General features: G+C 41.3%; 1 protein-coding gene across 4 annotated transcripts in view; it reads left to right on the forward strand.

The window, feature by feature from the left end:
- The window catches only part of ncaph2 (non-SMC condensin II complex, subunit H2), a 29,841-nt gene extending 18,287 nt beyond the window's left edge, over window positions 1-11,554 (forward strand). For all 4 annotated transcript variants that reach the window (XM_083659087.1, XM_083659086.1, XM_083659089.1 and 1 more), the window contains exons 17-20: window positions 6,603-6,652; window positions 7,802-7,903; window positions 8,357-8,506; window positions 11,324-11,554. In XM_083659087.1, coding sequence (XP_083515213.1) covers window positions 6,603-6,652; window positions 7,802-7,903; window positions 8,357-8,506; window positions 11,324-11,467 — 446 coding nt within the window. In that variant the 3' untranslated portion in view covers window positions 11,468-11,554. The remainder of the gene's footprint in view (window positions 1-6,602; window positions 6,653-7,801; window positions 7,904-8,356; window positions 8,507-11,323) is intronic.
- Window positions 11,555-13,271: the final 1,717 nt, after the last annotated feature.

The following is a 13,271-nucleotide window of genomic DNA, read 5'->3' on the forward strand; positions in this document are numbered from 1 at the left end:
TTCATGCTGCATAGCCTGTCAAAATGCAAATAAAAACGGCGACCTTAAACTCCCACATTTTTAAACTGAATTTGGCCGGTACATCTACGGCTGACAGCGAGCTAATTTTTAGAGAAAGAAATCGATTGGGACCAAGCATGTCAACCTAGCATGTTGGGAAGGGGGGGTAAATAACGCTTCAAAGTTGATAAGTCGTAACTTTCCCCTCCATGCAATTGAATGTAACGAAACTAGTATGTTGGTATTAAGTTGATGACAGTAGCTGATAGTCACTCCCCCTGTCTATATGACAGCTACTGTCACCAGTACAGTAGTGGAGTGCTTTTGATTTATTTATTCATCAAACCTTTTACTGACAAACTAACTGTAAATGGCTTACTTTATTTTGAGGTGCATTGCATTGCTCAACCAGAAATTATTCCCAGATCAACTCTGTTTCTCCTGGGCCTAAAATGCACCAGATGACAGCTGTTTAATCTAGGGATGCACCGATCCACTTTTTTCACTTCCGATCCGATTCCGATACCTGAATTTGGATATCTGCCCATACCGATATTATGCCGATACCAATATTTTTCTTGAATATACAGTATAGGCAAAGATTTGGCCAATTATTATTATTTTTTAAATATACATTGCAAAAAGCAGACAAAATTAAGAAAATATACAAGGCAAAGAAGGATACTATTATACATGGGCAAATTACGGCCAGCGAGACCATAATTCCAGCGCGGGCCTGTGCGGCCCACGCTGGAATTGTATTTTTTTTTTCTTTTTTTTATTCCGATCCGTGAATTGGTGCCAATATCGGCACCCGATACCGATATTGGCCCCATCCCTAGTTTAATCCATCTTGTTTGTTTAAATAATGCAGATTGTTTAATCCATCTGCATTGAAAATGTGCAAAAATCCACCAGCTTCTCACAACAGTTGTAGCCTATAAGCCAGTGGTTTTCAAAGGGGGGTCCCCAGCAAAAAGGGGGGATAATCTATTTTCACTATAATTCCATCCATAAGTAACACAATCTAAGCTAGTGTAGAAGTGAGTAACTAAGTTAATAATAACCATAACAGTGACGTGACGTCACTCATGTGAAAAATAGTTTTTTTCCCCATTGATTATTACTGTAGTTCACAGCCCTTTGAGACCAATGCATCCCTGGGTAATGCCTACTGTCGCTAATATTAGCCGCTAGTTAGTTATGTTATATGGCAGTAAAATGCCACTGAATGACCAAATTGATATAACTTTTAACCATTTCGAGTAACACTGTTTCCATACGGATCACCAGCGTTAGTTTGTTGTTTATAAAACGGCTCTCTCAAATCAAGCAATCTGATTGGTTCACAGCCATGGTATAAATACCGTATACCACTCTCATAACCCATGGCCATTGATTATTATTTGAAGAGCCATGACGCATGATGGCGCAACTCTCTTACTAAAAGGCTTTGGTTACCTCAAATGACAATGTAGAAAAAACAAAATGGCGGAGACAGCTGTCAGATCCTTGTGAATCAATCTTCGCTTATAACTTTACTAATACTTCGCAGAAAATTGTGTTTTGTACAAGAATAGACGTGGGCTAATGTCTTCTTTGCAAAAAAAAAGGCTGTTAACCCCGCATTTCTAAATAAGACGTAACGTTAGTTGGTGTCGGGCTTTGCAGAAAGCTCTCAGCTTCTCAGCAAGCGCCAGGATTGGCCAATGTCAACTTCAGTCTCCAGAACAATCCAATCAAATCACCCACACGTCTATCTTCTTGCTAGAGGTCCCGCCTTACAGTAGTGTGTCAACTGACTCTATCAGAATGCCATGCCAGTCGGACTTATAGTATTATTATTATTATTATATTATCATACTTGGAAACCGTTTTATAAAAGCAATATAGCACTCGAGCTGCGTGTGTTGTGGCATATATCCCGCTGCTCAGCAGTTATCCCACGAGGCCGCAGCTGATCAGCGGGATATATATGCCACAACACACTGGCTCTCATGCTATATTGCTTAATTATAACGTGGCTATATTCATAACGTTTTCTATCTCTGATGCGTTATTTCGAATCCCACATAGGTTATGCTGGCGCAAAGCGTGTGGGTTTCAGGACGAAACCGTCTCGAGCCACTAACGTCATCTTTAGAGCACAATATTCCTGGAATGCAAGTTTAACTAAACGGTTACATGTCCTCTGCATTCTACATAAAATTAAGAGATTACGGGTTGTTTTATTTTTTATCTTACATACTTATTGGCCAAGATATGTTAGTTTATGGGGGAGGAATTCTGCCAGGTAAGGAGGGGAGTGTGGGCGGCCATCTTGCCTGCGGGGTTTTCGGATCGAGTGGAGTGCCGTTTTGCAGGAAATCTGGGGGGGTAAGTCCCGCTTTAAACATAGGATGGAACAGTTCCGGAAAAATGGGTTGACTATAATGCAATGCCCCACAGGCCTGATTTTATCTTCATAGATTGAAGATTATCAGAATCAAAATCAGCTTTATTGGCCAAGTATGCAAACACATACAAGGAATTGGGCTCCGGTTAGCTTTGCTCTCAAGTACACACAGAGTACACAAGTACACGCATATATAGAAAAAAAAAAGGAGAAAGAAGGTTACACATAGTCAAGGCGATCAAGGCAAGAATACTTTGTTGGACATAAGCAAAACATTTACAGTGACTGCTATATACAATGTGGTGACTGTGCTATATACAATGTAGTAAAGTGGCTATTTTAAAATATGAATATATTAGGGAGTGTACAGTCAAAGTGTACGTTAATTGTGCAACAACGCTACATAGGTTTGTGAACAAGGCTTATACACATATTGCATTTTTAAATATGAATATATAAGGGGATGTACAGTAGTGCAACAACGCTACATAGGTTTGTAAACAAGGCTTATACAGGGATTGCATTTTAAATATGAATATATAAGGGAATGTACAATAAATGTGTACAGTAAAATGTGAAACAATGCCACATAGTTTAGTAAACAAGGATTATGCAGATATTACACGGTACACGGTATAGTTGTATGCCGTTCAATGTGAACGAGGCTTGAGTTGACAGTGAACACAGTGAACATAAATTAAGTGAGTGGCTGGTTTAAGTGGTTTTAGGTGTTCAACAGAGTAATGGCCTGTGGGTAGAAACTGTTTTTGCATCTATTGGTTTTGGCGTGCAGAGCTCTGAAGCGTCTGCCCGAGGGGAGGAGTTACAAACAGGTCGTGGCCAGGGTGAGATGGGTCTGTGATGATCTTTCCTGCCCTTTTTTGAAGTGAAGATTATATTGTAAGGATATCATAAAATCATGAATATATGATGTACAATTGTATGGTATAGATAGTATTCGATCAGTATCATCACGGTCGCTGCGGTCACATTGTTGACATACCGTCCTGCACACACAGTGCTTCAGCTGACAACTAGTAACTAGGGATGGGCATTTCTAGCAAAAACACTATTCGAAATTCGCTGGCCAAAGTCGACTAAGGCTTTATTAATTAATATAAAAAGCTTCTGCTGTGGATTTTTAGCTCAAACAAGCATTGCACCACTGAAGTAAAGAACATGTTACATGACATTGACATTTTCGAAAATAAAAAACAGTTTTGACAATCATGAGTGGTTCATTAAATATTTAGTAGGCTCAGGTCTGAGTGCCAAAGGGGTGCCAAAGTCACCCCCTCTCCCTCTTCATGGGATTTAATCCGCCATTCATTTTTCCATAAACCTTGCTTAAAATGCTTATAAAAATTGTTTTACTTGCTCAAACCAAGCGATTCGACTATACTTAGAATCAGGGGAGACAATGCAACATTTCGCCCAAAAAAAAAAAAACTTTTTTACATTTTGTTTTTTTGAATTTCGACTTTCAATAATAAAAGTCGACCTTGATAATAACAACGATTTGAAAATTCGAAATTCGATGCCCATCCCTACTAGTAACAGCCTTATTGTTGTTTCTGTTGCGTTAAGGTCTATTACAAAATAGCGATGGCGATGACAGCAATACAAACCCCAGGGTTGTTGTTTGTATGCTGCCGTTAATGCCTGTAATAAGCAAAAGAAAAACGAGGTGAACAGACTTTGCTGTGAGGAGCTGGCAGAAAGTTTCACCTGTTTCACCTGCCTCTCCACTCTCCTGTGCTGACGTATCCTCAGTCTCGCTCCCTTCACGTCTGCGGACGGTAGAGATGGCATAGAAACAAACCACAGGGCTTTATTGCTATCATTACTACAGCCATGTATAACACAGGCCACCATCCTAACACAACATGAACGATACAGGTAAGGTAACGCTAACGGCGGCTAGCTTCCTTGTCCGTATAGCGTATACACTCTCAAACTATCGTCACACAAACTTCCATAAGTCGATTGGAGGACTCGGCTGTTCAAAACGCTCTCCTACCTGTCTCCGACGTCCGATTGCTGATCCAAAGATATAATAATCCTCCTACGGAAGCCAGTAGTTTAGGCGGGGTGGTTAAAATGATACTGCTGCGTTTAAAAGCAGTCTTTCTACAGCCTGTGCCGTATTTAGGAGAGGAGAAGCTTCCTAGTGCCGAGAGGAACCTTGGGATTTTGAGTATTTCATGACATGTTTTGCTTCCCAGGTGCGCTGGATTTGATGATTTGATCACTGTGCCGCCGTCTCCGTGTGACTGGTCACCGCGTGCAAGTGGTGCACCATGATAGTGAGATCAAACACACCCTGCTGTTTCACTTGCAGAAACCCAAGTCCGAAGGAGGGCTGGCCTTACCAGTGTTTAGCCACTACTACTGAGCTGCCAATGTTAGGGCTTTAATGTTCTGTCGGCAAGGGACTCCTGGCGACTTAACGCTCGGGGGCCCCCCTGTGGCTGAAAATGCCACCTGTTCTTTACCAGCCCTGTTATTTTCTAAGCCAGATAAGCCTGGGACTTTACAGCATTTAGGTTTTGTTGTGAAAAACTCCCTCAGAATTCTAAACCAGGTCAGGAATGTTTTGGGTCTGTCCATAGACCAATTTGTTTTAATCACTCTTTTTTGCCTCCGTGGTCGGACAGAAACTATCATGCCTGGAGTGAGAAGGGGCTAGTTTCCATCAAAGACCTTTACATAAATGATAATTTTTCATCCTTTGATCTACTGAAGAGGAAATTTGAGTTGCCTAACACAAACTGGCTCAGATTCCTGCAAATCAGAAATTATGTTCGATCCAAGATCCGCGCCTTTGAAGCGCTTCCAAATGAACATGCCTTTTTTGACGTTTTGCTGAGCCCACCTCACTCCAAGCATCTTATTTCTAGATTTGTATGTCTGTTTGATAACCGCACCATGGCCTCTACTGAGAGAATTAAAGAAGCATGGCAGGGGGAACTTTGTATTGATCTATCTGACATTATATGGGAAAATAGTTTGTCTGTGGTACAACTATGCTCAGTTAATAGTAGACACCAGCTCATTCAATTTAAAGTCGTTCATCGCCTTCACTATTCTAAGCATAAGTTGCACAAGTTCTTCCCGTCTCACCACTGTGCGACAGGTGTCAGAGGGCACTTTGTGTCATGCCCTCTGGTTCTGCCCTTCACTGATGGGATTCTGGGAGCCGGAGGCAGGACTCGCCCATCTTCGGCTGCTCGGTGACCTCTCTGGGCTTCCCCACAGCTGTTCAACAGTCTGGGGACAACTGTTGCCAAAAGACTTATCCTGAAAGAGTAGAAGTCCCCCTCTCCGCCTCCTTTCCAACTGTGGTTGACGGACATAATCTCGGTCATAACGATGGAGAGGCTCAGATCCCTGAGAAACAACTCACTTCATAAGTTTCTAACTATTTGGGACCTGTTTCTGGCCTACCTCGACCCCTATATGGACGCTATCACCACATTATTGTCTGTTTTTTTTCTTCTCTCTCTTTCCTTTCCTGTGTCTGAGCTTGTTCGTTTGTTTTGTTTGTATTTTGTTAAAATTGAAATTTGAAAAAATAAAATACAAAAAAAAACACACACACCCTGCTGTAAATTCTGCACAGGCTGTGGAAAGACTGCTTTTAAATGGGTTGTTTCACACAGGAATATAATTTTAAGCCCCATGCCTAAACTACTGGCTTCCGTAGGAGGATTATTATATCTTCGGATCAGCAATCGGACGTCGGAGACAGGTAGGAGAGCGTTTTGAACAGCAGAGTCCCCCAATTGACTTATGGAAGTCTTTGTGACGCTAGTTCGAGAGTGTATATGGAGAACATAGCGGAACATTATGGGGCTACTCTCACATAGGCTGTCACTAGTTGAGAGCTGTGCTATGTCAACAACATGGCCACAGCGACCGTGATGACACTGATTGAATACTATCTATACATGCATAGTATCTGAAATGCATTTTATGGTAATGTTTATATCATTCTGATTGTCAAAAAAAAATGTGAAGACCTGAGGAGTACTTGGGCAAGTTATTTGTTTGTTGGTGTCGGATAAACCACCAATTTAATCCCAAAACAAAAACATTCTGGGCAAGTGGTAAATTATCACATCATCTCATGGCACCAGATTTCTAATGAAGTGTGTTCGGCTGTAGACTAGTGATTCACTGTATTTTTGTCTTTCTATGATTCCAGAAGCCCAGATGGATGCACTGAGTTATGAAGACCTTGTGAAGCAAAGTGTGGTACGCATTCAGTGTCTTATAGAAACTGGCTATCTTCTGTCACATTACATTACCTAATGATTTAAACCGGGTATCTTCTGTCACATGACATTACCTGTCACGTGACATTACCTCGTGATTTTCATTCGGTGTCTTATAGAAACCGGCTATCTTCTGTCACATGACATTTAGAGATGAAACGATATGAAAATCATGATTATAGTGACCAAAATTATCACGGTTATCAGTATTATCACGGTATTGTTCAAATGTGCTGAAGATTTCCAAAAAGTGGTGTTAAAAAGTGCTAATACACTCACGGAAATCATTTCACCAAGTTTTATATTGAAAACTCAGAGCCAAAAAGGACTGATACACTCACTGAAATAATTTCTTCAAGGCTGCACGTCTGCATCTGGGAGACGGTTGCCAACTTTGGTTGATGATGGACAGTATTTACCATGTTTTTCAAAGCGCTGTAATCATGGTAACACGGTAATCACGGTACGTATTTACCATGTTTTTCAAAGCGCTGTAATCATGGTAACACGGTAATCACGGTACCATGGTTTTAAAGATGATAAAAAATTTGAAATGGTACGGTTATCAGAAGGAATTATATCACGGGTATCATTAAAACCAGTTATCGTTTCATCCCTAATGACATTACCTCATGATTTTCCTTTGCTTCACTACGTCCAGATTGAGTATATTGTATGAGTGGTAGACATTACATCATATCCAACAGAGTGTTAACAAACTAGATACGATTATTTAGTTTTGAAACTGTCAACATTCACTTTATTAGTCACTTATTACAAATAAAATCAAATGTTGTATTACATGACATGTATTACATTGTAAAAATGATCTCACAACTATAATAAGGTGGCCCTGGGCCGCCTTGCTCGATTGCTCAACAGTTGAGCAGGTGAGCACGCCATGCTATAAATTATTTTGAGTCATGTCTAAATCTGCAAGTAGTATCTGAACTAGTTTCTAAGTAACTTAAGTTAAACCAAACTACATTTGTCATGAGGGAAGCTTTGCCGTAACTTTACAGTTTCTTCAGATGTGCAGTAACTGGTAGCTTATGAAACTATCCTTTCAAAGAAGCTTCCCCAATGGTGCATATAAGTTATAACGGCTTGTTGATGAAACTCTTTGCAGGAGCAGTTCCTGGTGGCGTCGCAGGGTTACGCCCAGGAAACAGAGATGTCAAGAAGAGTCAAGGACTGGGAGGACAAGATCCGTACTGAACTGGCAATACAGGTACAACACTGAGTCTGTTGTACCTGAGTCTGAATCCTCTGTACCTGTAGTGCCCCGTCTATTCATCTCAGGAGGAGGAGGCTGTATTTTGGTTGCATTCTTTTTACATTGAATGTAACCGTAACACACTCGCTATATTTGCAAATTCTGTTATACTCCCTTTGATTATTGCTAGTTTTGTGAAGCAGATATAATAATGTGATGCAAGATGGGGGGGGGGGGGGGGATTGGGCACTGTGTTCAGTTCTTTTTCTACTTAACATTTGTTCAAATTGTTGATTACATGAGTGTAATTCTATTCTACTCTTATGTTAAAATGCTCTTTGCTGTATCATTATTTGCTGCTGTAATAGTCCAATTTCCCTGGGTGGGCTACCCAAATTTAATGAGTTATGTGAAATGACGTGAAACACTGACATCTGTCCCTCTGTCATCTACGGTCTCTGTCTCTAGGAGGAGCGTCCAGTTTGTGACATCCATGACTACGGGGACAGGATTGTAGCGGCTTTAAACGGCGTGGGCAGCCGCAGGTCCTTTGCCTCCATTGTCTACGGCTTGGACAACTTTGAAGCTTGCAAGTACATGCTGGCCTCACTGCAACTGGTAAATACTACAATATTTATCCAATTCAAGACGCCTTACATGAAATCTAACATACTGTCTTTGCTATCATATGGATTGATCTGCCCCTCTGTCATCTACTTGATCTCTATTTCCGACTTGGTTAAAATCGTAATATTTGCTTATGACACCACTGTGACGGGTCTGATCTCCTGTAATGATGAAACGGCTTACAGAGCAGAAGTCTCCTCACTAATTGAGTGGTGCGCCCAGAACAACTTAAACCTCTCCAAAACCAAGGAGGTGGTTGTAGACTTACGCAAAAACAAAGTCGAGCTCCAACTTTTAGTCATAAATGATCAGGCTGTTGAGATAGTGGAGAGCTTCAAATTCCTGGGGACCAGCTCAAGAAATTTAAGGTATCAAAAGCAGGGATGTGTCACTTTTATCAAGCTATGATAGAGAGTGTGCTCACATTCTCTATCACAGTTTGGTTTGGTAACTGCTCAGCTGAGGACAGAGGGAGGCTGAACAAGGTCGTGAAAACGGCATCAAAAATCATCTGTAAAGATCTGCCAAGCATCTGTGACATCTATGGTGTCCGCATTTTAAAGCTGGGACTGAAGACAGTTAGGGACCCCTCCCACCCAGCCAATGCTCTCTTTGCCCGCCTTCCTTCAGGAAAAAGGGTACGCAGCATCAAGAGCAGAACCACTCGTCTGTGTAACAGCTCGTACCCTGAAGCTGTTAGGGCCCTTAACTCCTCCTCAGCTGTTCAATTCATGACCCCAATCTAAACATAGTTGTAAGTATAACATTGTAGTCATTATAATATATACGTAGTAGTAATTATAAAACGGCTCTCTCAAATCAAGCAATCTGATTGGTTCACAGCCATTGTATAATTCCAGTAACCGAGTTCAATAACCCATGGCCATGGGTTATTGGTTGCCATGGCAACTCTCTTACTAAAAGGCAGCCCTGCGCTCGAGCTCCGTGTTGGGCTTTCCAGAAAGCTCTCAGTTTCTCAGCAAGCGCCAGGATTGGCCAATGTCAACTTCAGTCTCCAGAACGATCCAATCAAATCACCCGCACGTCTATCTTCTTGCTAGAGGTCCCGCCTTACAGTAGTGTCAAAACAAAAAGCTACTCGCTTGCAGCCAGACGCATGATGGCGCAACTCTCTTAGGCTTTGGTTACCTCAAAAACAAAATGGCGGAGACAGTTTTCAGATCCTTGTGAATCGATCTTCGCTTATAACTTTACTAATACTTCGCAGAAAATGATGTTTTGTACAAGAATAGACGCGGGCTAATGTCTTAACCCCTCTCTCGCGCGCCCTCACTCTTAACCCCGCATTTCTAAATAAGACGTAACGTTACTTGGTGTCGGCATACGGCCCTGGTGTCGGCCTTTGCAAGAAGCTCTCAGCAAGCGCCAGGATTGGCCAATGTCGACTTCAGTCTCCAGAACGATCCAATCAAATCACCCGCACGTCTATCTTCTTGCTAGATGTCCCGCCTTACAGTAGTGTTTCAACTGACTCTATCAGAATAAAATGCCAGTCGGACTTATAGTATTATTATTATTATATTATTATACTTGGAAACCGTTTTATAAAAGCAATATAGCACTCGAGCAGCGTGTGTTGTGGAATATATCCCGCTGATAAGCTGTTATCCCACTCGGCCTGCGGCCTCGTGGGATAACAGCTTATCAGCGGGATATATTCACCACAACACACTTGCTCTCGTGCTATATTGCTTAAATATAATATAGTAGTAGTTGGGTCTTTCATGCACCAGACACTTTTTATGCACCACACTTTTACGTTTCTACTATTGCACTTGTCACAAATAAAAAAGTAGAGTCCGCACATTCCTTAAAGATGTCTCCCAGTAGATTTATTTCAGATGATTCGGTCTCACAACCACCTATACAACCTGCAATCCTTGGGTTTTATGAAAGGCGCTATATAAATTAAAGTTATTATTATTATTATTATTATTATTATTAATCCATTCATGTCTCAGTGGGAATACACTTTTTTTCCCTTTCTGTCCTGGTGCAAAATGTCTATGAACATTGGCAACTGAGAAGTTAATAATTTAACTTCGCATTTTGTACAACAACAATAAAGAAGGTCGTGAGACGAAACATCTACTGGGAGACATCTTTAAGCAGTGTACGGACTCTACTTTTTTATTTGTGATTGTTGCTTCTTAGTCCAGCACCTGCTGTTTTGAGTGGATGTGCGCGCTCTACTTTTTATCTGTACTATTGCACTTGTGCCTTTTTTCTGCAGAGTTCCTTTTGCTCTGTAAAACTTACTGTACTATAAAACGTACCATATACTGTACCTAACCGTCGTTTTTACGGAATATATTTTATTTTATAAATTTTTAAAGAAATGTAGTTATATTGCCCTTTGGATGTGTGATTGTAAATGGTAAATGGCCTGCATTTATATATTGCTTTGGGCTTTACAATCAGTAGGTACATTCACCCATTCATACACCGATGGCGGCAGGCTACAACGCAGGGTGCTGGCACACCATCAGGAGCAATTTGGGGTGCAGTATCTTGCCCAAGGACACTTCGACATGGAGGAAGCGGGAATCGAACCACCGACCTCTTTTATCCAAAGCGATTAGTGGACGACCCGCTCTACCTCCTGAGCTACAGCCGCCCCATTGTTGTCATTACTTTGTCATTACTGTCTGTTTGTTCTGTTTGCCTGTAATGAGCACTCGCCAAAGCAAATTCCAATCAATTTTAATTGATATGGCAATAAACTATTGAATCTTGATCTTGATGTTGTGGAACTTGGTGTGACGAGTTCTCTGCGCTGACCCCCAGGCCAACGACAACACAGTGGAGGTGGACAGCGTGGAGGGGTTGGAGGAGAGCCTGGACACCATGGGACTGACTCTCCTCAGCACACACAAGGCCACCGACCGCTTCAAAACTCTCCAGACCTCCGCAGCTGGAAGCGCTACCTGACCTCCCAGACAACACACACCTGAACCTGGCATTTATTGGACTGGACTATGTATATTGTGGGTGGGGTGCGGTGGGTGGAATTGTGGTGGTTGCACAAGGACAATGTTGAATAAAAGATTTCTAAGGTTTTATGTTTCCACAGTCAGTCTTTAGTCCAGTGATATGGATTACTATTTTAATTAATTCAGTGTATACATTACTATTATGTGGCCTGGTTCCATGAATTGCTCAAGTGACATCGTGATGACATCACGATTGCTCGAGTGACATCACTGATGACATGACAATTGCTCCAGTGACATCACTGGTGACAAATCTGCTTGAGCCAGAAAAACTCGACTTAGCTGACACCTAGACGACAGCTAGTCTTCCTGGGGTCCAAGACAATACATGGATTACATGACAGACACGCAATGAATAAAATAGGCTACACAAAATAAAACAAAAACTAAATGGAATAAAATAAAAAGTAAAGAATGGAAAAGAAAAAGGCAAATCTAAAACCATGTGGTCAGCTAGCCCTCTAGCTAGTCCGTAGACCAACATTTTAATATAGCCTACAGTTAGCACATTTTTTGCAAAACAAACAAATCAGACAAAAGGAGCTGTGATAAACATCAGGATAGTGTGTGAGACAAGAGTGTAGGTGGCAGGCCCGGCGCTAGGGGCGGGCCTGACCGGGCCGGGCCCCCCCCATTCAACAAACTGGCCCCCCCATTCCAAATTTTTTTTTTTTTTTTTTTTTTTTTTTTGCTAAACGTTTTTCTGTTTTAAAGTTTAAGATGGAATCTGGCTGTCATTAGGCATTGATTAACTGAATGCTATTGCTAACTGTTACTTTGAACATCCATTTGCAATGATTCTGGCTGGATATTAACTATTGTAAATTTGTCACAATGAATGCAATTTGTGCACAATGTGTAAATACACTTAATATTAATTGTTTAGGCCTAATTATTTGTAAAGTCACAACACATTAGAGATGTGTGTAGTTCTTCACAGATTTAGCCTCTTCATTTTGCTCTCAAATGCACCAGGTTGACGAATTTTACTTTAAAATGTACAAAATCTTCTTCTGGGGGAGAATCCCCCCGGACCCCCCTTGGGTAGCTTGGCCCCCCCAAGCTAGTGGCAGGCCCCCTCTGTAACTTGGGTCTGGAGCCGGGCCTGGTAGGTGGGATCTGAGTTTCCTTAAAATATGCCTTGCCTTTCTTTTGATGGAACGAATATTACTTGGAAGACAGCTCCATGACATAATAGCCCTGATTGCTTTTTCCATGTAGTTGGATTTTGGTCGGGGTAAAGTCATGTGTCCACCACTTGCTCTGGTGTATGTATGTAGCCTATGTGATGTGTGGTAGGCTACAGCCCAAACGGAAGAATAATAAGACTAGGCCAATATGAGATATTTTAATTTATCTACCCAGATACAATACTGTGACTTGATTGACCCTTTTCCTCACGTGTCCACTAGGTGGCGCAGTCTACTTTAGCACACTATTGTGGAACTGAATTTCTGCCTCACATATTTGAATCATGATTATCCAGTGGTTTCATTCCAATTTCATAAATGTTTACAATTTCACCCTCGTTTTAAACTCCTGTCAACTTAATCTGGGTAGACAGGTTGTGTGTGTGGGGTTTATTGCAAAAAATAAATGGTATTCGTTGTCTTTTGGTTTTTGATTGGGCTGCTGTAATCAGTCTGGATTGGTTATGATCGGATTATTGTCATAGAGAGATAATCAACACTAACGAGTATCTTTGATGTGTGAATTGAACTCGTAATCAGGTGGATAAAAGT

The sequence above is a fragment of the Poromitra crassiceps genome (genome assembly GCF_964638095.1).
Source record: "Poromitra crassiceps genome assembly, chromosome: 2".
In the NCBI taxonomy this organism is placed as follows: Eukaryota; Metazoa; Chordata; class Actinopteri; order Beryciformes; family Melamphaidae; genus Poromitra; species Poromitra crassiceps.